The following is a 26,019-nucleotide window of genomic DNA, read 5'->3' as shown; positions in this document are numbered from 1 at the left end:
TGCTTGCAGGGATAGTGTTGCCCTTTGACGGGCCGTGCTGCTGCATGTATGGTAACTTACATGCATGTATGCAAAATGTATGACAGTGTTTGATAGGTTCCCAAGATGAGTGAAGTAGGCCACTAAGCAGGGCAGGTGTTACAAGGTCGGCGTGGAGGATTTCTTGAAAGATATTCTCTTAATGTGGTTTAGCAGAGAAGGCTGCAGCCAAGAAGTCACATTTTTTTTCCAATATGATTTCTTACAAAACTGTGTAGGTGTCAATTTAAAAGGCAAACCAATTTTGATCGTGGCAATTTCTCAAGTGACGCCTTGACAGTCCATGGTTGTGTGTCAGGCTTAGATGCGTTGGTGGATGGGTTGGAACTAAGTTGCTTGGTGGGAATATTATTATGAGTTTGAGTTTTAAGACTATACTTTATAGGAATGATCAGATCAGAGGCAGGCATGAAGAGAAACATTAAGCTAGATGTGGGCATCCTTTATACCCTGGTCAGAGTAGAAAACATGGGTGGACATGAGGACCCTGTGTAGGAATCGGAATAAGAATGAAAGATGTTGTGGGTTCGTTACCCCACAGACGACACTGGTCCAGGCTTGCATGCGAGTAGTTTAATGTAGGTAAGCACACATTCAGGGCAAGTAGATGAATACATAGACAGAGCACTGGCCATCCACACCCAGCCAGCTCCCAGCTGTAACTGCCACTACCAGAACACTCCCACAGTCACACACACCACATTCCACTCGAACCTCACAGCACTCTGACAGCACTGGCGAATGCCCCCAGCATAGCAGCCATATACCCAAGATCATAACAGAAGACTTGTAGAGGCCAATTTAAATGAAGGGGTATTGGCTTTCTAGAAATACATTTAGCCCTTCGATGACTTCGTCCCATCTGCCCAAGAAAACGTTGCACTTGGCCTTGAGCTAATAGTACTGAAGGCTGTCATGAGTTCTAATAGCGCTAAGAGGAAGGGGTCACATTTGTCAAGGATGCATTTCCATTCTGTATTTATTTGAGATTCATAGAGCGCTTTACCCCAAAGTGCTGTACAAATAATAAAATGCAGTACAATAAAATAACTAGGAGCACGACCATAGAGTGATTTAAACACATGCACAGGGAATCATGAACTATTTTCATAGGGGCAATTCTTCTGCTGCAGCAGTCCCCAAACCGTATTAGCATAATGGCAGTTTGTTGTGCGTGGCTATGATAACCTTCAAATGGAGGGCAGCGTCTCTCTCTCTCTCTCTCTCTCTCTCTCTCTAGGACATTTTCAATGGAAGGCAAAATGTGCGATACAGTAGGTTATCTTGATTTCGGTGGGTCTCATGAGCAAGGGAAGGATGTGGACAGTTTTCTATAATGATGAGAAGACTCAGTAAGGGAAGTATTAATAGTGGCTATGATGGTGTAGAGGAGGTCCCAAATATGGCCTGCACTCCAGCCACCCATTTTGAGATGCCAGAAGCATACTCACCAAGATATGTGACGTATAAGGAGCAAATAAACCAACAGAGAGCCACAGTAGGGCTCTGTCCAGTACCCATCAGAAGGACTTGTATACCTATTGAAGCGCCAATAACCATACAACCATGGGCTGCACGGTACCCATTGAGACAACCATACCAGCAGCTGGCGCGAAATGAAGACCACTTACAAACTGTCCCTGAAGAGACCCAAAGGGTCCTTATTGAAGGTGAATGGTGACGACACAAAGGCCGGACAGGCTCACAGATGAAAGACGACAACCAAAAAGGTGATAAACAAAGACGAAATGTTATGAATAATGCCGTAATGGACATAGAAGAAGAAACAATGCTGAACTTTAAAGAAACGTAACCATTGAAAACAGGATGGAAATATGTAACTGGCTAAATGCCTGTAAATAGGCTTGGAACACAAGAAGCTAAGGAAACGATACAGCTTGCAAAGCTTCGTAGGAGGATAGAGCGGCAAGCGTCAACTATACATCTACCTCAAGAAGCACATTATACAAGTGCGACTCCATTTTACAAAGGCAGAATTAAGCCGAGGATGATAGAGGACGAACAGGCCAGGATTCATAAACTAGCTCAAAGTCAGACGAAAGAGCAGAATCGAAACTCAGTAAGAAGCAGCTCATGGCTAGGAATTCGAGGTCAACCCAAGGAAGGGAGGAGAGCAGCAACTCCGAAGAATAGAAACTTAAGAACATAAGAAGCCTGCCCCGTGAAGGTCGAGATAAGGAGGCCAAGGCAGGTGGCGAGGCTGAATAAAGAATCAAATATACAAATAGAGGGAAAATGAAGCCGATCCACGGTATACAGACACGTGACCAGCCTGGCACGGAGAGGTGCCCACATCTGATGTCATCCAAACCTAGAGGATGTCATAACTTTTCCGGACACAAAACTACAGTTCGAGGCCACTCTCAGCCAACTAATTGACACATACGCCTAAGGGTATTGATTGATGGAAGGGAGACAGGGTGAATCTTGGGCCATCCCGCACCTGGGCGACCATTCTGCATGCTGCTAATTAAAGTGGAGATTTATGTCTAGGGGTGTAACCGACCCAATCACAATGGACCAAATAATCTAGGGTCCTATAGCGAGTAGGACTAATGAGAGTTATCCAATCCCTACACTCTGTTACCATATACAGATATAGTACCTATACTTAAATTACCTTTTCCAACCAATAGAATTGCATGTCAAACTTATGAGTTTTACACGTCAATGATGACGAGAATTTGCTATAAAAGTTACTGTTTGCATGAAGAATTTGGAAGTTGAAGCGAGACAGGCGATCGCAGCTCTGATGATTTCCATTTGTTTCCCCGTTTTTTGTACTTGTCGTTAAACGGACTTCCCTTTGCCAAACCATTGACTTGTCCTTATTGATTGGTGTTGGAGTAAGAGAATCCTGCACCCCATCCTCCTCAAGGTGCAGCTATCTCGTCTTAAGGTACTTGAGGGTGAGCTCTGATCCTATGGGCCCGTCAGAGGTCACTCCGCCCTCCTGTACAATAGCCATCAGGAGTTTTGTAGCGTGTTACATTGTAACCATTATCACTTCAATGTTTGGAGAGGATAGAGGGAGTCAGAGGACATTCACAGTTAAAGCTGCATTACAGATCATGGCAAAGTTTAGGGAGGAGACTGGATAATGGAGAGGAAGGGAGTAAGGGGTGAGGGATGGATGATCAGGGATCACTAGAAGATAAGCCCAAGGCCACATTCCAGCTCCTGACTCCTCACCGGCTGTGGTCGTCTCTTTCTCAGTTTCACAATCTCTAATTCACGAGTCAAGGTTAGTACCACAGGCTTGGGCTCGCCCCCCAACTCTGCCGTTCACCTGGGAGGGTCGCTGGTGTCCTTGAAACACAATGCAGTCTTCGCTTGCAAGATATGGTCTTCTCACATGTCTTTCACAGCCTGTGGGAGGTAACGACCTCCAGTAGGGAACCCTTGGGGTTGTCTACCCACAGCTCTCGTCCCTGGGTCCGTCGCTCTGCTCCAGTAGGTTTGCCTTTGTCCTGGAAGCCCTGCTCGTACTCGTGTTCTGCCTTGGTCAGAGTGTGTCTTTGGGTTCTGCCTCTTATTCCTGTGAGGAGAGCTAATTGGTATCAGGTGTATGCACTTGGAGTCAAGTGCCTGACTTTGCCTGACCCGATTAGCGGGACATGTCCGGTACGATGTGTGAAAGTTAATGTTGTTACTCTCAGTCACCCTCTTCCTCGGCCCAGTGTTTGTGTAACAAGTGGGGGGGAGTTGGGACCTCAGAGAATCCTAAAAAATAGGATGGGTTTGATAAACAAAATAGGGAATACTGTGTCTCACCATTGGCTGCCTCACCCCCACTCACCTAGGTGATCCTCCCGCACTGGTCCACCCCCAGGGGCTGGATCCAAAGGTGATGGCCATGCCCTGGCCCCCTGAGAGAGGGATCACTGGGGACTAGCAGGTGAGACACCCTCTGGTTTCTCACAAAGATGACAGACGGGTAGGTCGATGCATGCATAGCAGCCGTAGGTTTACGGTAAGCATCACCCCATAATATTTTCTCACCTTTTGCCTTTACATACATCTCAGTCCGTCATGGAGGTCTATACTACCCCTCACCTATTCATGGTTATATTTGTTTTATTTGCTTATGAGCTCCTGGTGCACTCCTCTTCGTGGGTGGTTCCAAGACCTTGGCTAGTCTTTGTTGTGATGCCGATGGGCGATCTGGGTCAGAAGGAAGTGCTGCTAGCCTGATGGGTTATAAGACCTGTGAGTGGGGAAAGTTCTTGTAAGTACACTGTATGCACGGACCGGGGCCTATGCTAACGATGTTGCGTTTGTGTTGCTTTTGGTTTGGGGCTCGTAGTGTCAGCCTGGTAGGTGATGATGGTTTGGGCATGGGTCCTTTTTTGGTGGAGTTGGGGAGTCTCAGCTTGGTGGAGCTGGGTTCAGGAAAAGAAGCAAAGTAACTGGGATCAGTGATATAGGGGACTGGCCAGAGATAGGAGTTTGGTGCTCTGCTTTGAACTGTATGTGTGCCACTCTATCAGTGTGGAGGCCTCATGCTCGTGCATCTTTTGAGTGATCCAATTACAACCGACTACACATACACCCCTAATACAACTATCATACACCCCACTTCAAACACTTGTACCTATCCATCTGCCTGTTCATCTCTTTTCTATACCTTCCCTCCAATAAACTCCCCTAGTTTCCTATGCTCCCACAGACAAAGGTCTGGCACACTCCTCCTCATCCCATAGCGGGGGCACTATAACTCCCTCCATTATCCAGACAAGCCTTTGGCTATTAGACCAATACAGTGGTGATGTGAAAATCATAAAGGTCTCTTAACATAACTGCCCTTTACCTGGCCAGCTGAGCACTGGAAATCCTGGGTCCACTGTCAATCACACCAGTACTCTGGTTGGGCTAACGGCTCTGGTTTGGGAGACCAGGAAAGAAGGACCATGTTGATGGTCAGGCTCAGAGCTTGATGCTTCTAGAGCACTGGCCATGACAGTAGAAACGTGCATGGCGGTCCCATAGGAAGGTGCTTTCCATAGCACAAAGATGTTGCTTAGGTCTGCAAGTGTGTTAGGTTTAACGAAATTGAGATCTGTGATGTTTCCATAGACATCAATTATGGAGATCTGTGTATGTTCACAGTGTTTTTTTAAATAAATCCCATACATATATAGGTACATTCTTTCACACTCTCCTCTGTTTGTGTCTCTCCACCATTTTCCCACATCTCTTTAGCCTTGTTTCACCCTCTTCCGATTTCAACTTCTCAATGGCTGACCCTTGTTGTCTCTTCCTGTTTATCCCTCTTCACCTTTTCTCTTATTACCTTTTTTTCTCCTTCCATCATTTCTTTTCTCCTTCTCCCTGTGTCTCTGCTTCTAATCTTTGCTTTCCCTTTGTCTACTCTTGCCCTCTGCCTGTCTCACCCCCCCTTTGTTCCTTGCCATTGTCACTGTAAAGAGATATGGGGGGGAATAATTTGAAACTTCACTCGAGGGAATTGTGAAACTCAGACTGGCCTATAGGACAATAGGGCTCATAGCCGAAACCTAAACACAAAAGGCTGGTATGGGTCCGTTTTTTGGGTCAATGTGGGCCACTTTTTTGACCAATGTGGTCCAGTTTGACGAGTTACTTCACCATGCGGCTAATCGTTTTGACCAGAGTTGCTGAATAAATATTCTTTAAAATGCATCACATTTTATCAATAATCTCCCCCTTGGGTACTACTCAAACAGTTTGTCACCAAAGTAATACATTGGGCCACTTTTTCATTGGTGCCTGCACAATTTTATGGCCCAGTCCGACCCTTGGGGTTAACTAGTTGTAGAGCGCAGAGAGGGGGCACTGAATTGAATTACCCTCTCCGCCCCCCCCCATACCCCACAGTGTCTGCGTTAGTGCAGAATTTGCAGCATTTAGCAACTGCTCAAAGCTGGTGGATGCCATAGGAATCCAGTGTAAATTCCACCCCACATGCAAACGCGACGGGAGGTATTTACACTGATTTGCACTACAAGAACTTTGATCTACCGGGATTTGCATTAATCTATTGGACTTTGTAATGCAAAGAACACAAATTGCATGGAGAGAACTGCAGTGAACGTATATGAACACGTTGCCAACCTCTCTGTGCAACTGGCATATATATTAAGATGAGCCTCACACTATGCATCTCTTAATGAAAAAAGACAATTTTAATGTGTTAACCATTTTGGCATTATATAAAGCGTTGAAAACTGCTTAATCTATGTTATGTCCTTAGCAATGTGTGTTCAGTGCAATAGACTAGACTATGGGTCTGCAACCTTTGGCTCTGTAGATGTTTCGGACTACAATTCCCACGATATCTGGCTATTGACTATGTTGGGTAGCGATGATGGGAGTTGTAGTCCAAAACATCTGGAGAGCCAAAGGTTGCAGGCCCCTGGACTAGACAGACTGAAGACACACATGCACTAGCCGCATTGAATAATCAATGCCATTGGACAGGGGCAGAAGTCCTGCCACAGCTAAAGAGTTCATGGAGTGTCTGCTAGCGGGTTTCTAAGAAGGACAAAGGGTTCAAGACGGAGCTATGTGCTGTGCTTCTTACCTGATGTCGTCACTGGACATTTCACTATAGTGCAGGTTCAATTTCACAATGTTGCTTTTCACAAGCTCTTCGACAGGGGACTTCTTGCCCTGAGTCTGCTGAAATCCAGGTGCTAGCGCGGCAACCTCAGACCTTGCTTCATTTGGAAGCCAAAGAATCTACGAAGAAGGAGAAACAATTGAATTTTACTGCTGATCTTACAGAGTTAAACATTTAAAGACAGGCTGAAAAGGGCACATGAAAGAAAGGCTCTTAAAATGTATCACTTTAAATCAAATGATCAGTTCATTTATTTTCATAAAATAGGCTAGAGAAAATTTGTCAAAATTCTGCATTTGATGTATCTAATCATGATTTCAAAGGATAACGTTTTATACTTTACTAGATGTGCTTATAAATAGCTCTTTGGCACAGCTAGGGCATCAGATAAACGATAAGGCGTTCAGAAGGCCCTCAAAGTATTTCCCAGAAGGCCATCGCTCTGAAGACCATTTCCCTATAGCCCACTTTCGATTGTCTTGTTTAATTGATATTTCAACAGCCTTCCACCCCCCAACCCCACCACACCACCTCCCAGGGATGAATTACTGAATGTGTAATCACATTTACGTAATGTCCTTGAAAGTTCACAAAATCACAAAAGAGATAAGTTGTATGTATATGTTATTTGTTGTGCTGGACCGCTCAGTCCACTCTCCCATTCCCGTCCTCCCACCACTAACCTGGTTCCAGACCCCCCAGCCCAGAGCCTTCCATATGACCTACGCTTTCCATAAGACCTGAGCATATGACACCACTTTCCCCTAGAAAGAGAAGTTATGAGTGTGCCTGCGAAGAATAGCAGGCAAAGGCAAAAGAAAGATTAGGCATTAACTGGTGACAGCTTGTGGAAAGTGACAAGGAAAGGAGGAAATAAATGATAGGATGTGTAATAATAGATAGGATGTGTAATAATAGATAGAAAAAGAAAAATCGTAGCAACCGAAGCGATACATCATCCATAAACTATTCATTGCATCTCATAGTGCTGAACTTAATTGGCATAGTTCTTGTCCACTTCTGCCTGAATGCTGCTGTGGTGGACGCCTCACTACTAATACATACCCTGCTGGATGGAACTAAACGTACGTTGGCTGCTGTCTCATTGGTTGGGACTACGTGAGCGTTGGAGTTGACATGCCTCCCCTACATTAATCATAAAGGAGAGATTCCCGTGGCCCCATTAGGGCTTGACCTTACACACAAGATCAACTTTTTAAGCGTTCCCATGACACTGAAGTTATTCTTTATGTAATACATATGGCCTACTCTATCACTCGTACAACAATGTTACTGAATAATTCTATTATCCCATTGAATTCAGGGAGGTAATTGGAAGTAAACGTCATATTGATCCCTTATCTTTGGCATACATCATCATATTTGTACTTCTAAATCGTAGACCAATCACTTGCGATTTCCAGGGGATAACCCTTGCTGAAAAAATGTGTTCCAAAAATGTGTACAAAAAGCAATTTTATTTCTGCCCACTTAGAAAAAGGATCTCCCATAATGATCATAAACTGAATCTCCCTGCCTATGGCGTGGTAGGGATCCAAAAGATCTGGCAGAATTGGGCAGAGGAATTGCTTACTCAGTTTGAATCGTGTATCTGAATGTATGCATGGACAACACATTTTCAATTGCTAACAACTAGTTGTGCCTAGAGCATACCTAATTTGAAGAAATATTAATAATCTTAGAATGATTGGTGGGGTGTGGGGGAGAAAACCAACCCTGACACTGGGTTGTACCAATTAAAGTAGAAACAACAGATGTCCACAGCCTTGTGGAACTATCCCGTCCCCTGCACACCCAATTGTTATTGTAAATGCCAACAATTATTTCAATAGTGCTTCAAACATGTTCAATAACACATTATCTAATCAATGTGTGTAAAAACAACAATTTTACTGTAATTCAAAAAAGAAATGTCATATGTTTATCAAATCCTTGTCGAACTCATAATATCTCAATTACATTGTAGTTTGATTCTTTCAGTAAATAGATTGCAATTCAACTAGTTATAACTTTCAAGCAACATTTGAATAGCAAGAATCTCCATTAATTCACACATATGATAAAGTTCATCATTTGGTGTCATATATGATCGGGTCATTTCTTGTGTATTCCATTTGATGCGTTTCGGGCTGATAACATCCCCTTCTTCAGGAGCTGTTTACCCGCTCCTTTAAATTTCTGTGTATCTATAATGTATAATTAATAAATATCTTTTAGTTCTCTATACATTGTATCATGCTGTTCTGTCATGATTCGATGACTATTCACTCATAATCACCTGGGTGTACTGTCTGTTAATTATTCCTTCCTCTTATTGTAAATTCCTTTACGATAGTTGCATGCTCCAATGTAGCTGGTCCTAAAAAATGGAAAAACTGTATGCAGCACTTATCTAGAGATTAAAAACCTTAACTACCTCTGAATAAAACTTATTAGTCACAATAAATATAAGAACGAATCCTCCCAATAATTACCTGTTTAGGATGTATTCAGGGCAATTGTTGGAATAGAGTGTAAAACAACCTCCACCTTATATGTGATGGATCTGCTTATAACAGATGATGTTTCTGTAAAAAAGTAAAAAAATCATCTGTGACGTCTCCATGGTTACTACTTAACTGCATAGTTTCTGGCCTACCCTACTGGTAAAGAATCCTTAACATGTGGAAGTAGCCATTGGTTAAATGTAGATTCGATCACTGGATCACTGGATTCCGATTTATCCGTGTTCGCACTGTAAAATCAGCATGAACCTAAAAATGTAGTATAGTGTGTAACTATAATCTATAGGCATCTAAATTCTGTAGTTATAGGGTTCCAACTGATTCTGTCACACTCACCTGAGTGGTTGATTTGCAATATTCACTCAGTGTCTTGCCGCCGTAATTATGAACTTTATCATATGTGTGAATTCATGGGAATTCTTGCTATTCAAATGTTTACCTGAAAGTTATAACCAGTCGAATTGCAACCTATTTACTGAAAGAATCAAACTACGATGTAATTGAGATATTATGAGTTTGACAAGGATTTGATAAAAATATGAAACTTTTTTTTGAATTACAGTAAAATTGTTTTCTACACAAATTGATTAGATATTGTGTTATTGAACATGTTTGAAGCACTTTTGAAATAATTTTTTGTATTTACAATAACAATTGGGTGTGCATGGGATGGGATAGTTCCACAATGTTGTGGACATCTGCTGTTTCTACAACACATTTTCAATTTACTGTCCACAGAGAAGTCAACACATGTCCACCACTACTTTTCCTGTACCTTCCTCTTCATCTCTGTAATTCCCGGATGCACCTCATGCACCTTCACCCCATGCGCTATATGGATCAATCTGTCCCTAATCCTTGTGAAAGCTACAAGTTGTTAGCAACAAATTAACATTACTTCCTATATGGATAACTGGTGTTTAACCTCTGAGTAAGGGGATAGCACATTACCCATATTCTTCTTATCTAGCCAACCTTTGCATGCCGAGGCACTTATTTGGGATAGCATGGCACCACCCTCTTATTCGTTTCACCACTCATCTATAGATACCACAGCTTCGGACTCATAGCCCACTTCCCTAAACTGGGCTTGTTACAAAGTCTTCCTCTTCCTTCTCTGGAGCCATGAAGTCTAGGGGAAATGTTAGAGACAATCTGCTACCTTGTTCTGCATCACAGGGATGTATTCTACTTGAAACTCAACCTGGCTATCCTTGGGTGGCGCTTGACAGTAAGTAGTTTGATTAGTGGTTTGTGATAGTGCTGATGTTAAGTTGCTTACTCCAGATGTACTCTGTATAATGCTCCACAATCCATATGCAAGCCAACAACTCCCTCTCTATGACAGATTATCAAGCTCTTCAGGAACTTTCCTTGAGTCTATATCCTTTCCCAGTATGTGGCCTAGATCATGGGTCTACAAAACACACACACACACACACACACACACACACACACACACACACACACACACACACACACACACACACACACACACACACACGTTTTACCTACCTTGTGGGGACTATGTGTGGGAACCAGCCTTGTGGGGACTAACCCTTCCCAATGTTTTAGAAATGGGCTAATAGCAGAACTACGTTCAGAAAAAAATCATAATCCAGGAACCAACTTCATATTTGCAAAAAGGCTTATTTTTACTCGCGTGTCCGGTACCATCTTTGCGGGGACTTGGACGCGTGTTACCATCCTTGTGGGGACCTACTTTATTATTCTTATTTGGGATGGATTGCTCCATAAGCAAATGGAAAAATGCTTACTTTATAGTACTCAATATACGTTATACAATTGTATTCATACATGTGAGTACCTGCCTGCATTATCAACAGGTGCATTTTGATGGTTTGGCATTTCATTTTTTTAAAAGTTCTAAAAATTGGCACAGATATCTTTTAAGTTGTTTTAAGTCATTTGGAAGGCATTTAGGTCCCCACAGTGAAATCAAGTCCCCACAGCGTGTGCATGTTTACACACCCAAGTCCCCACAAGGATAGTAACACAAACTCACATACACACACACACACACACACACACATGGCGCACCCACTCTGCAGTATCACTTCTTCTCATGCTGAGAGTGGAATGTTTTGAGGGCTATTGGGATTGCACCGGATTTTAACACAATCGAGTGTTTGTAGCCTGTGCATCCAATCATTTTGTAACATACTTCAGGAAACCTAACATATCCTGTACACAGAGATCTAGTACACAACTGGGTTTTCTTCATGGTCTCGCCACCCAAGCACGTCCACTCTTTTTCAAGCCACCTAAATCTTTGCCACTTCTAATCTTCCATATAATTCCAGCATGACTTGGAACATGCCTGGTATGCTAATGCGAGATACTTTGAAAACTCTAGGATTTCTTATGTCAGCTTTTCTGAGCTGCTATTTGATTCCTTGTTTCAACATGTCCTCCCATTTAGTCTTCGAGATGATTGAGTATGGGGAGCAACTACCAACCATCATCATAATCGGAATGTTTTTTAGTGCTCTGAGTTGCATGAACAGTGAAATGAGCACCAACAACAATTATTTGTTCTTCTTCCCAGCAAGTTCCTGAAGTCTTGCTCTCAAGAAAGCGACATCCATCAGGAGGAAGATACAAAGGCCCTGATGCATGAATTAATTGCGCCGAAAAAAAGGATTTGTGCATCATTCTGCCCTCAAATCCCTGTTAACAAATGGGGATTTGCAGGCAGAATGGCGCACAAATCCCGTTTTTTTCGGCGCAAATAATCCATGAATCAGTCTCAAAAAGTTTACTTTTATGGGGTATTTTTATTTTTAGATTTTTCCCCCTTTGTGATCCGTCTGAACCCTTTGGCTTGAAAGATGTCTCTTTAAGGGTTAAACACAAACATTTGCAGATCATTATTGTCAAAATAAAAATGAGTCAGTGATAGTTGCATTTTCTACTTTTAGCTCAAAATCATGCCATTAATATACCATGCACTCACCTCTAGTCCAGCTCCTTTTTTATTTTTATAAATGGGGAGTGTGTGTTTCAATCAATCTCTATTAGTGTTATGAGTACATGTTCAGTTGCAATTGCACGTTATTGATAACAATGAACATATTCATTTAACTCTTTTGGTCAGCCACTGGACCTTGAAGGTTCCATTCACAACAAATCGGTTTTATGTTTAAAGTGTTTCTTAAAACATGTGCATGTGTGTTGTTAATCACCACAATGCATTAAGCCATTCATCAATGCTTTGTTATTTTCAACAATGATCTTAACATTTCATCACTTGTCACCAAAAGCATTTGTCTCATAAAATACCAAACAATAATTCAAATGTTTGCAATTCTAATAATTTCAACCTGCTTAACCTCCCGGCTTGTTGCATCAAGGTTTAATAATAGCAACTAGGGTTTCTAAAAGAAGCATTCTATTCTCACTTAGCCAATATTCTAAAAAAAAAAAAACAGCCCCCTAGCCATACAATTGCTTTCTAAATAACGTATATAAGTCATTAACGGCAGACAATGTTGAACATCTTAAAAACTTCTGATACTAATAAATGTTGGTGACTGTTAAGTAGAACAAAGAGAAAACATGTAATACAATTGTGAACCCTATAGGCGAAGGGGAAAGGGAGTGGGTACCATTTATAAAATAGAAATATGGGGAGAAGGTTTGGCAGGTGAACATGAACAATCATGTGGAGCCCAGCCACATGAACTTGTCCAAAGACGATATTCTAGGTTTCATACTTGGATTAAAGAATTTGAGAGCCCCGGGCCATGAAGGATTGGCTAATGTGGTCATCAAGAGAAACCCAGAATATTGGGCTTCTTATCTTCACTCCTTGTACAAAGTGATTATGGCCTGTAATACCATACCTGATTAATGGAAAAAAGCCGTATTAATCCTTGTATGCAAAAAGGGTATGAGGAAGCATCCGGCTAATTACAGGCTATTAGACCTCTTGGACATTCCAAGCAAAATGCTTGCATCATTTTTGCTAAAAGAACTTAAGGCCTGGGTTGAGAAGGAAAGATTATTGAACCCCTCTCAGACAGGTTTTAGGTATGGATCCTCCACGGTATGGAACATATTAGTGCTAAATACATTAATTCGAAATGCCCGTGCTAAAACCAATTTACCTTTGTATGCATTGTTTGTTGACTTTCGAGAAACCTTCAACACAGTTAATAGAGAGAGATTGTGGGAGAAACTCAGACGCGAAGACATCCTTGAGCTCTGTTACATTACTTGATTCAACTGCACACTAACACAAGGGTGCAGTTTAGGCTGAATAGTCAGGGCTCTTCTTCTCAAGAAATACCAACATATAGAGGGGTAGAGCAGGGCTGTGTTCTTGCCGCCATGCTCTTTAACTTACACCTATCGGATTTGTATGATTGCCTGATGGCCATGGCTAATTTCCCACCATCAATAGGCAATAAACCCATCATCTGGCTAGCATATGGCGATGATGTTATTATCCTGGATCACACTTACATTGGGATAAAAAGAAGTGCCATCAGACTAAGTGAGTATGCTAAGGATAATTATTTACTAATCAATATGGGAAAAATGAAATACATCAGATTCTGTACTTCTAAATGCTCTAGGCAGGTGTTGGATTTTCAGTCAAATAAAATATCGAGGGTCCACAGCTATAGGTACTTCGGATATGAAATCCCCAGTAATGGTTGTTGTAAAGAGCTAATTGAAACCAATCACGTTAAGGCATTGTTTCTAATGATGGTCATAAAATGATTTGCATTAAAATCTGATGGCTACAGCTTAAAGGGTTTGGCTTATAAGCACAGTTTTAGAAATGATCATGTGTGATTTAGAGGCCAACTCAGCATGTCATGAAATATGGCTCAATAAAATCGGAGGGCTGGTATGGAGAAAGATACTTGGTCTTGCACAAAGCATACCAGTTGAGGCTATTTGCCTTGAGCTGGGTTTGACATCAATCCATATATGTGTGTCAATAAAAAAAGGTTTATTATACATAAAAGCTATTACCAAACCAGTATGCCCTTTGCTAAAATTATTGGGATGGGCTATGAACAGCAACTGCACCATGGCCATAACCAAATACAGAGAAAGCTGTGAAAATATTTCCATGAGATAGGCTGGAAGCCTCGCTGGGGACTAGGCTATAATCAATTGAGACGTGAACTTACGATAAGAGCGAAGGAATGGGTTTGGGCAAGTAATCCGGAGTATGTGCATCATTTGGATAGCCTGCATTATTTTGCAAGGCTGCATCAGAACTTTCTAAGTCCTCCGAACGGCTTCTTACCGTATCCTTCTCCTACTTACAGAAGAACCACATTGCTCATGAGAATGGACAGACTACCCACGCTAGCAGTGGTCGGTCCCTGGTATGATATCCCTCTTAACAAACACTACTGTCGTATATGTAAAAATAAGTACCAAATGGAGACAAACAGACACATCATCACACAATGTCCCTTGTTGGGGAATCTATATGAAATACACTTTTTGCAATTTGTGCATAACAGGGAACATATTTAGAAGGACACATTTTGGGCCTGTTGCCGGGAATGCACAAATCTGTTGCTCACGTTAGCTTTGGTGAGAAAATGATCAACCATATATAAAAATCTAAGTACAAGACATATGAGCATGGAGGATGACAAAGGAAAAAGGAAGACACTGAATTGCTAACTGATGATAATGTAACATCATTGACCTGCATTTTGACACAGGGTGTCCTGCTGTAAAGATCAGACCGCATTATAGTTATCTTAAGTGCACAGGGGCTATCGTGCACTTAAAGTAACATGGCCAAGGGGATTGAAACACAGGGGATTCTCAGGAGTAACTCGAATTGATTACATTTTACAGGATTTTTGTTAATATGTGATGGATGTTTTTATTACCCTATATAATCTGATGATTTACTGATGCAATTATATTGTACATGTTTTATTATGGTTTATATAGATACATTTTTGTACTGTATATAGAGTGCATTTGATACAATAGTGTGCAAAGTTTAGTATTAAACTGTAACACACTGTAATAAATAAATAAGACTTTAAGGGTGCAGGCTAGTCTATGTTAGGTTCTGTGTGCAATGGTGCCTAGCTCTTGTAATTCATATCACCTCAGTCATAAACCTTCTAATTAGAAAACACTGCTCTTCTTTTAAAGAAGATGTTTTTAAAAAAGCATACAAAAACTCACATGTACTCCTTAGCTGTCCTTCTTTGGGCCCAGTCAAAAACATCCATCTAATTCCTCTATTTAAAAAAGTAGCGGAACGTGTCGTATTTTGAACCCAGACAAAAAAACGATGTTATTCCTCCATTCATATTCAGGATAAACAAAATCATATGCTAGCCCTCTTGTCTTTTGTAATGGAGAAAGATTTTACAAAAGTAATGGGATTAAGGATTATGTCCCATGGATAGCTCTTAAAGAACTCTCCTAGCTATTTAAGTAGGATTTCAGAATCCTTAGCCCGATTATTAACTCCCAATCCCAAATATATATATTCTGATACCACCTACAAAATGAGCTGTGCCATTTTCAACATAAACCTGTTGCTATTTTTAGTCAATTAAAAATCATAGTCTTACTTTTCCAATGTTTAATTTTCAGTGAGTAATGTCACAATACTCTGATAACGCATCCGGCATGCTCATTCTCTGTGCACTTAAATAGTACTATATCATTAGTATTCCTTGTCCAATCTATGTGAATATTTCCAACTTTCTAAGGGCGTGCTAGCTTTTCCAGATAATAATGCAAATCAGCCAGGTATAAATTAAAAGGAATGGGGGGCAATATGCATCCTTGCTTTAAAGCTTTGTTTAATATGAATGGAAAGAGTTCCTTCTCTATTCAAACACACTTTAACAGAAGGGTTTTCATGTGATTGTTCAATCAAATGTAAATGATTAGAACCAATCCTCCCACTTTCTCAACTTTGTCCATTAACATTTTCTACAATGCAGAAAAGCCAAAAAGCAACATATAAAGGGGCACTAATCAAGCACATTGCCATTTTAGTTACTGTATTTAGTATAATTAGAGTATGAATCCTATTTGATTGTTATTTAAAATGTCATTTTCTTGAACCCAGTTCTGCAATTTACATAAAAGAAAAATAGAAAAACTTTTGCTCTCCATAAGCATCCAATAAGGCAATTAGTCTATAGTTGCCACGTCTTTCTATCCAGCATTTTCATAGATTTGTGTTAGGATTACTTCCTTTCATGACTTGAGAATTTACCCTCTATCAATAATTAAAAAGGTTTTAAAAACTGGGCCCAAAACCCAAGTTGTTTGCAATTTTCTATCTGAATCAAGAGCATGCAAATTCTTCAAGCCCTCTTAGATCCCCAAAATATCTTCCTGCTTCAATATACATTCCATATAATTTTAAATTATTCACTAGTACTAAATGTCTATTCATATAAATCCATATTCTAGTTATCAAAAGATTTTCACCATTAGTCGGCATGATCTGTCTAACGTTTGCATCTTCACTTGAAGTTTTAACTGATTTCTAAAAACTATGGGTGTTTTCGACATGATCGCCTTCCACATTTTTTCCAATTACCTCTACGCCTCTTTTCTGATGACTAATCATCCAATTTGTATATTTCTGGCATATTTTCTTATTCTGTTGTATGTATTCTCTGGGGTTTCATTTAAGGCATTTCATTTTATTTATTTTATTGATTCTTTTTCTTATTGTAAATCTCCCAGTCCAAAACCCCCTTTATGCTGCAGTTCATCATTATTAATCTTTGACCTCTTCGAATTTTAAAATATGTTATCCACATTTTTATCAAGTAACCTTATGCATCAACCTCCGTCAAAGATACCTCATCATGATTCACCACATTTAATTCTACATTCCCATCCTCAATCTATTTTTGAAAAGCTTCCAAATGTTTTCTTGATGAATATTTTCTGTTACCATTTTTGTGAATTTTTAAATCCCCCAGATGTGGAATATCCTGGATCCAAAACAGATCTAATTGCATCTTCAACACCATAAAAGCATGATCATTAGCAGAATTTCTTTCTACATACTATGTTGTAGACGATTCAAAATTATTATTCTTTGCAAAAAACCATAATTTTAGATTACTTCAAAAGATCAAATCATATAGAACTATCTGGCATATGTCTTTTGATACACCTGTTTAACATAATCATGTCCAAATCTCCAAACAAATCTGTTAAAAAATATCCCACCTTGTTATTCACCTTTTGCTGCATGCTGTCATCTGGAATTTATTATGAATCCAGAGTTTTCCTATCAAGTGCCACACACTTTTCAGGGCATCTAGCATTGAAATCCTCAATGCACACAATGAGCTCTTCAACACAATTTTCCAAAATCATAACTAAATCTCTTACCACCATTTTACTTTCTGAATTTTAGGGGAAATATACACATTAAGCACCAAGATATTAGGTATGTGATTCTATGTTTAAAAATAATCACTTGAATATTAAAGTTGGAATCACATTATTTTGAAATTCTTTTGAAGGAACACCATTCTTAATTCCTACCAACAAACCTCCCTATAGTGCTCCCAAAGGACCCCTTTGGACCAATTTATTATGAATAAATGTCCTGCGATCCATCAGAAGTAAGGTAATGTGCAGACTTGAATTCTGACAGCGTAGGAAGGAAATAACCAGAAGAAAGAGCTTCTCAGTCTATGCTGCAAGCCTCTAGAACCTCCTCCCGATCAACATCAAACTTGCTCCATCGCTTCAACAGTTCAAATAATAAGTACCCTAATATTAATAATAATAATAACAATAATAATAATAATAATAATAATGATAATAAATTGTACAGCCATCTAAGTTCAATAAAGAAGTTAACAAAGATATGCACTATATTGGTGGTATTTATGAGTTGATTATGTGTCCCCTGGTATTCTATGACAGTACATAAAAAGTTTATTTCAATCAGGAACATCTGGTAGTTTGGCAATGGCTACCTGTTAACTTAACAAACCAATGATCTTCATTTGTTGTAGTTTGAGACAAATGATCTACTTGCAGTCTAACTACTCTACTATTCTCTAAGTCCTTCCGACATTCAAACATTATGTTGTTTTCTGGTCTAATTATGGTGGTTGCTAAACTCATAACTAATGTACCCCTGGTCCAAACTCAACTACATTTTTCACATCAAAGCCCATTACTCAGAAATTGTCAAAATGTTTGAGAATTAACTTATTTACAATCAAAGAAGCAAGATGATCTTGACCCAATATAAAGTGTGATCATCTAAACATTGAACACATTCACTATCACTACAAGTAATCAATCTCAACACAATAATAGTGTTAAAAACAGATAAAATGCAACTTCTATTTAAAGCAACTTGCTTATATCCAAAAATGTATCCAACATCAAATGTCTAGCCAGTCATCAGTTCAGCATCCACCAAAGTTCTCTGATTTGATTCAATATATTCCATTGATCTTTCCATATTAATCAAGCTGTTTATGGTCAGTTTGTTTCACTCATTGATTGCTGCCAAGCGATTGACTAATTTCCAACCTAGATCTAACCCTGTGTTCATCTTCTTTAGACTGCATTCTTGATATATTAAAATCCTCTTCATTCTTCTCTTTCTCGCTAGTAGAAGCCATTGAGTCTTGCAAGTCTACCAGGCCTACTCCTCCCTGATCTTTTAGCCAGGGTTTCTTTTTTCATTCCCCGGATTTCTAAAAGAGTTCCATTGCCATCTCAAAAATGTTTTTATTGCCTTTTTCTTTCAATTAATTAGCTTCAGATGTTGATGAATTGATTAATACTTTAAAGGTTGGATTAGTTGCTGGGCTGCTGTATTTTGAAGTCTATTTGTTTTTGTCAGAGAATAGGCCGGCAGTCAAAGATAAATCCATGTTAAGACATTCAGTCTGGACATGACTAAACCTACAATTGTTTGAAACCTAACTTAAAAGCAAAAGTTGAGTAAGTTAAGTTGTGATAAAGATACAAATAACCAGATTTAAGGACCATCTTAATTTGAGGTTCTAAAGTGAAATGAGAGTTGATTATTATGGTCAGACTTCAATCCTGTCTGACTGGGAGTGGGCAGCAAATACCCATTGAGGCAGGCCAGAATTCCATTGGCCAAGCTGTTTATTGTGCCCCTTCAACACCAATAGAGGTTTTACTTGCATTTACTTTTAGATTATTAGTTGTCATCCAGCCATACACTCTGAGGAATGCCTTTGCTGAGAGGCAGTGACTGGCTGCAACTTAATGTGAATCTGCAGGTTGTCCACATAGTTTAAATAGGAGATTTCAAAATGGGACATTAGTTTTATTGGTGGTTGACTATAAAGATTATAAAAGATTGGCGACTTATTTTATTTTTTATTTTTTTTATTATATTTGTATATAATCAATTTAGATTTTTACAAAAAAGCTTTTAGTTCTTAAAGTTCTTGAAGTTACACGAAAGACATTTCTGCGTACTTGGTGATTTCTCAAAGAAGGCCAAGAAGGCGGAAAAAAAAAAAGCAAAGAGAGAGGCTTTTCCAAGGGTTTACTTCTGTATCATTTGCGACGTCTTCTCTAATGCGATGGTTATCAGTTTGGTAGCTGCTATAAACCACCTTGTTTGGGCTCCCGTGATGAGGCGGTTCCACCAAATGTTGTCGTCAACGACGTAAGACAATTCGTACACAGGACCGAGGAAGGCCTTTCTTTCTTGGTCTATTGCGGGACAAACCATCAGGAGATGTTTGATAGATTCTATGGATTGAGCATCTCTGCAGAGTCTACAGGATCTTTCTTCAGTTGCTGAGCGGATGGCTAAGACTTCTTGTGTCGGTAAGAGATTTAGACGGGCTTTCAACAGAGTTCTCATAAGAAGTTTGCTTGGGTATTTAGTACAGTATTCCATTGGTTGTTTCAGTTTATTGAAGACTGGTGGCAAGTGGACTAGCAGTTTGTTCACCACAGCATTGTCATTTGTTTTTATCCAATCAAGCCCTTCCATTTTTTCTTTTATTCTCAGAGGGTTCTGGATAAGTTCTTCTTCTGAGCAAGCTATATCTTGTAATATACGTTTTTGCTTATCAGCCCAGTTGTTGAGGAATTTGTTGCTCCCTTTAGATAATTCCTCAGAAATCATCCTGTATATTTCCAGGCTTTCTGGGTTCCTGATTTTTCTGTAGAGTTGGATGGTGCTCTGAGCGACCACTGCCTCCATGGAAAGCAGCCAGAGTTCACGTTTTATAGGTGCCAGAGCTGTCGATTTCGGTAGGCCTTAAGTTGCTCTCCAGATAAAACCTTCTAATTTGGTCCACAGGGTCGAAGGAATTGCGGGGCTTGCGTCCATGCCATAAGTTAATGCTGGAATTACTTTTGACTTATAGAATTGGATTGCCGGTAGAAGACTGTATTTACCGTATTTTCTGTCGACTGCTCGTAGTTGGGCCGTTAGGTTTTTGGCCTTTGACCACAGGGTTGCCTGCATACTTAAACCTCTTTTCGTGCTGTCAATGTCGACTCCAAGGTATTTGAATGTGGAGACAATTTCGATTTTAGAGTGGTCAAGGAACCACCTCAAGGACTCTTTTTTTTGGCCTCTGCTTCTGAAGAATCAGGACTTTCGTTTTAGATTTATTGATATCCAAATTGTTCTCCTTGGTGTAGTGGGCCAGGTTATCCAATTGGCGTTGAAGGCCCACTTGAGTATGATCCAAAATGATGAGATCATCGGCGTATAGAAGTCTGGTAACCGTTGTGTTTCCAATTTTCAGCGGAAAGGATCTAATCAGATCTTGTGAGGCTTAGAAGTCACCAAGGAAGGAGATGAAGAGAGCAGGGACAAGAGGGCATCCCTGTTTGACTCCACGATTGGATGGTATGAGTTTGGAGAGTAGCCCTTGGTGGTTTAGTCTGACTGAAACGCTGGTATCGGTGTGTAAGGCGATAATCGGGTCAAGGATCCGGTTAGGGCGGTTCCACTTCTTCAGTTTGGCCCAGAGTTTCGATCTGTCAACTCTATCGAAGGCCTGGGATAAGTCCACGAAGGCGAGGAAGATTCTTGGGGCACCTAGCAAAACTTTTTCTTTCAGGATGTTTAGAATCATTATATTGGTACCTGTACTGGCGTTTTTCTGGAATCCCGTTTGGAGTGGGTCCCTGGCCGGAGAAATTCTTGCCCAGTTCTGGAAGTGAGTCAAAAGACTAGCAGCAAAGACTTTGCCAATGACGTCCAATAAGGCTATAGGACGGTAGTTGGAGGGGTCTTCCCTGATGCCTTTTTTAAAGATTGGAACGATGATTGCTTGGTTCCATGAGCTAGGGATTGTCGTTCGTTCTTTGCAGTCTTTGAATATCATGCTCAGAACCGCTGACCAAGCCTCTGGATGTTGCTTTAAATCGGTATTTGATAGACCGTCGGGCCCAGGAGCGGGCGACAGTTTCAATTTCGAAATGATAGACCTTATATCTTCTATATTGGAGAGATGAACCCAGTTTGATTTGGTAGAAGATTTTGTCCTCTCGATGGTGGAGGGAGGATGGTCAAACAGTTTTGAGAAATGGTTAATCCAACACGCTTCAGAGACCGTGTTTATCATCTGAGAATTCGGATGGGGTTTGGTGTTGTAAACTAATTTCCAAAACTCTCGAGTTTTTTTGTTGGCTATGATCTTGATCATATTTTCGGCATCGGGTTGGTAGAGGGCTGATTTGATGTTTCTTATCCACTGTTTATAGAATCTCAGCTCGAAAAGATAGGATTCCCATAGCGTAGGAGAGCTCAAAGTCATAGCCTCTTTTTTTAATTTTCTTAAGAGACGACGCCTGATCACTAGACTCCGATTATAAATGTGGTTATGGTTTCCGGCCTGCTTGTCTAGCCCTTTGAGGTTTTTTGTAGGTCAGAAGCAGCGGGATGTAGCTGGACCTGAAAATTGCGTTGTCTGCTTTGATGTCAGAGGATAAGATTTTGTATTCATCTGACAAAGTTTTGATATCGTTTTCGGTCATGCGTAGACGAGAGAGCTGCGTGTTGGTCTCAATTGCAACGTTGTAGAATTGCTGGTCCCGTCGTCTGGTACTGCATGTGAGGTTTAGCAGATTGTGATTGCTAGCTTCCGTTCTGATTACTTCGAATGAAGCTATAATCGAATAAATCTTTTCAGAAACAAAGATATAGTCGAGATTTGCTGTAGATTGATCGCGCTCCCATGTGGGAATTGTAGTTTGATTAGTAGATTTTGCAGCATTTCGAAGATTTTTAGAGTTCATTAACGTGATCCACATTTTTCCTCCCGTGGCGACTTATAGAGGTTTAAAGGTCAACTTAATTGCACCTTTTGAGACTTCAAAACTTCTACCAGAAAGAAACAAATTAAGCCAAACCTGCGATACCTAATTCTGCAGTGTTTTTAGGAGAAATTGGTGGCTGAGAGTGTTGAATGCAGCTGATAGATCAAACAGATCCACTGCTCTGACTCCATTGCCATAAATCAGGTTTTTAATGTTGTCCAAAATCGATAATATGACCGATTCTGTACAATAGCCTGAAGAATGTCTGATAGAGAAATGGTATATTTACCTGATCATTTAATTCAGCAAGTTGCTTTAAAATGACCATTTCAAATATTTTAGCAATTAATGATATGTTGAAGATCCAATTAAAACTGATTATGTCTTGTAGATCTGCAAATGATGAAACCACATGACACTACAGCAGACACGAGTGGGCATTTTAAGTTCTTACCCTGTCCAACCCCATTCAGCCAGCTATGTGCCCTTCAGTTATGAACGTTACTATTTCCCATACAGGGTGCAACCTAGAAATTCAAGGCATGCTTGAGAGTCACAAAAGCCATTGCCGACCGTTAACTACAATGATATTGGCATTTGGATATTATTAGAGCGCATATACTCTCAGCAGTCCATTGGTGCTCAATGAGACTAGGTGAGTATCGATCTTAAGGGAAAATCCAAGTTTGTACTGCTTTAAAAAAGTGAAATGGTTACGGATAATGCAGATGGTCTGGAGGGCAGAGGTTCGCAGATGAAGTACCAGCAAGGAAAATGTAGATCCCATCACTCTTTTTTTGCAGAAGCAGAGGGTATACAGAAGTAGGACATACACACAGTGAGAGCACTCTCCTGTAAAAAATATCTGATGAAAACACATGTGGCTAATGTCTAATATAAACAATCTCAGTGTGTGTTTACTAGAATTTGTAAATGTGCAGGGTCACCTCTGCTTTGGCGAACACTTGAAGCCAAGTAGATCTGTGCTGGAGGTATCAGAGAGAGAACTTTGTTATAAATAGGTCATAAAGTACCCCTACTCAACACAAAAATATCTATCTCCACCAGTAGGGAAAATAATGTATTTCTATAAAGGAGATAAAATTATAGCGCAGTAGTTTCAAATAGACACATTCAATCCGAAAAAGGAAATCGCTGATTGTCCGGCCTACTAGGTCCGTAAAAAATAGACTGTAAGCTGTAATGTATCAAAAAATATATATAATATACATTTATTTAGAACAATATAAATTCATAAGTAAAAACATCAATAAGTAAAAACATCTATTGATGTTTTTACTTATGAATTTATATTGTTCTAAATAAATGTATATTATATATATTTTTTGATACATTACAGTTTACAGTCTATTTTTTACGGACCTAGTAGGCCGGACAATCAGAGATTTCCTTTTTTGGATTGAATGTGTCTATTTGAAACTACTGCGGTATAATCTTATCTCCGGTATCAGAGAGAGAAGCCATGCCTGGAGGCCTGTCATAACAGACACTGGTTTGAGACTGAAGAATATCCAAGGACCCATCACCAACCTGCCAGACAAGACCATCTGTCTCGCAGGATGTATCAAGATTACCCAGCTCCACCTTACCTTGTGGCCTAAGCCATCTTTCCCAAGCATGCTGTTTCAGCCTTGACCCAGCACCAGCTGAACTTTCTGACTCACAACTGCTGCAGTAAGAGAAATATCACCTGCAAGAAAGGGTGATGTGGAGGATGCCAGATTCTATTTTGTTTTCTAAAAATCGAATTTCGGCTTTCCATTTTTCCTTTTATTTCTTTACAGGACAGAGAATCTGCATTAGGAAATGAAACCTACACATTTTGAAAATGTAAAATTCTGACAGTAGTTTGATTCCAAAGAAAATGTTATAATGCTGCCCTGTGTTTAAAGTGACAATTGCAATGTGGAAATGTAGAAATGCATGTGACTTTAAAGCCTGCATTTGTAAATGAAACAGCAACGTGGTCAAGACAGCAACATTACATTACTCCCACAACAGCTACAGGAGGGTATTGCTTTCCCAAGGAAATAACATTCAGGCCCAGAAGCTGGACTATAACATGTTAATTTAATTTAATTTAATTTAAGTTATGTTATGGCACTTCCTGCATTCTGCAAATGACCAAATGTTTTTATTTGTTCTCAAAGGCAGGCCTAGCAGAGGAAAACAAATGCCTTATACATTTAAGGAATGGATTCTGTGCAAAGGTCTTCCCTGCATAATCAGGCCTTCTCATCAGACCGGTCCTTCCACAAGGAAACAATTCACACCTTCAGAGACCTGGAGTCTGATACATGGGACAGACAGATGGTCCAATCAAACAAGGGGGCGGGACTGGGTCAACAAAATGGCCCAAGGCCAGCCTAATATCAAAGAATCTTCGGACAAAGTGTCCCATGACAACCACATTCTCAGGATTAAATGGCCAGCTCTGAGCTTCAAAGAGAATGACACCAAGCGTTCTATTGTCAAGCAGCTGATAGTATTTCATTTCATATTGTGATTCATCCCATTACATGTGGAAGAAAAAATGGCAATATTTAAATTGTACCTATAGAATCGTAGAAACATGCATTGTAAAAACAATTGTTCAGGGTGAAAAGCTTTATCAGCGGAATGCGAAAGATTGTTTATATTTGTTTAATTATGCAAATTAGACACATGTAGATATTGTTGTGCAAAAGTATTGCACATCACCGATTCATATATCGTATGCCAGTGCTGGCTAGGCTAATATTTTGAGATGAGAAGGGCAGCCCTCTTGCCACTTTTGTTTGCCCACGTCTTCACTAACCAAATACTGACAATGATATGGTTCTAGTTTGCTTCTTCCTTGGCTTTGGCAAAGTGGGTTTACACCAGCTTTTGCTATATACTTCTTCAAACATGGGCAATAAACATTACACACTTTGTGACTTTCAATTGGCCCCTCCTGACTTTGGCAATGTTTGTTGGTGTTAAATTGCCTTGCCTTTACTTTCTTTTGGTTTGGGTATTGGTTGTTTGCATTAAGTTCTAGAACTATTGCCCCATCTTGGAGCTGTGTTTTAAATAAACTTGCAAGCTTAACGTCACACTAATTTGGTCTTATGTAATAAGGTTTTCTTTGTTTTCTGCCAGTATTCAAAATTGCCTTCTTTCTTATTTTCACACCCACACAATTGCTTTTCAATATTAAAGTACCTGCATCGAGCACTCAAGCGGTCACGGAGAGCTCTGGTGTCACAATTACTTGGTGAACTCACCGGATACCTTGTGCCCGTCTGTTTCCCTCGATGCTCACAGATTCGTTGTTTCAGCTGCTCAAAACAATCTGGCAATCTGCTGGTATCAGTCCGCCACCGGCTCTGCCAACTGCACGCAGAGTTTCCTTTGCTCCACAGGCTCTACGGTGCTCACCTGCCACCAGAAATAGCTTTGTGGGAGGATAGCTTTCCAATCTTTCACTTGTAGCTGCGCAGCCTCTGCAAAACAGGTCTCCAGGGCACAAGCTTCCCTCTTTAACACTTCCTGCTGTGA

General features: G+C 40.2%; 1 protein-coding gene across 1 annotated transcript in view; it reads right to left on the bottom strand.

The window, feature by feature from the left end:
- The window catches only part of GDPD4 (glycerophosphodiester phosphodiesterase domain containing 4), a 691,051-nt gene that overhangs the window by 46,316 nt on the left and 618,716 nt on the right, over positions 1-26,019 (bottom strand). The window contains exon 12 of the mRNA XM_069639989.1: positions 6,623-6,780. Within this exon, the coding sequence (XP_069496090.1) occupies positions 6,623-6,780 (158 nt within the window). The remainder of the gene's footprint in view (positions 1-6,622; positions 6,781-26,019) is intronic.

The sequence above is a fragment of the Ambystoma mexicanum genome, chromosome 7q (genome assembly GCF_040938575.1).
Source record: "Ambystoma mexicanum isolate Mex_15411 chromosome 7q, UKY_AmexF1_1, whole genome shotgun sequence".
Lineage (NCBI taxonomy): Eukaryota > Metazoa > Chordata > Amphibia > Caudata > Ambystomatidae > Ambystoma > Ambystoma mexicanum.
Note: the sequence above shows the minus strand (reverse complement) of the source record. Positions and strands in the feature narration are given on the sequence as shown.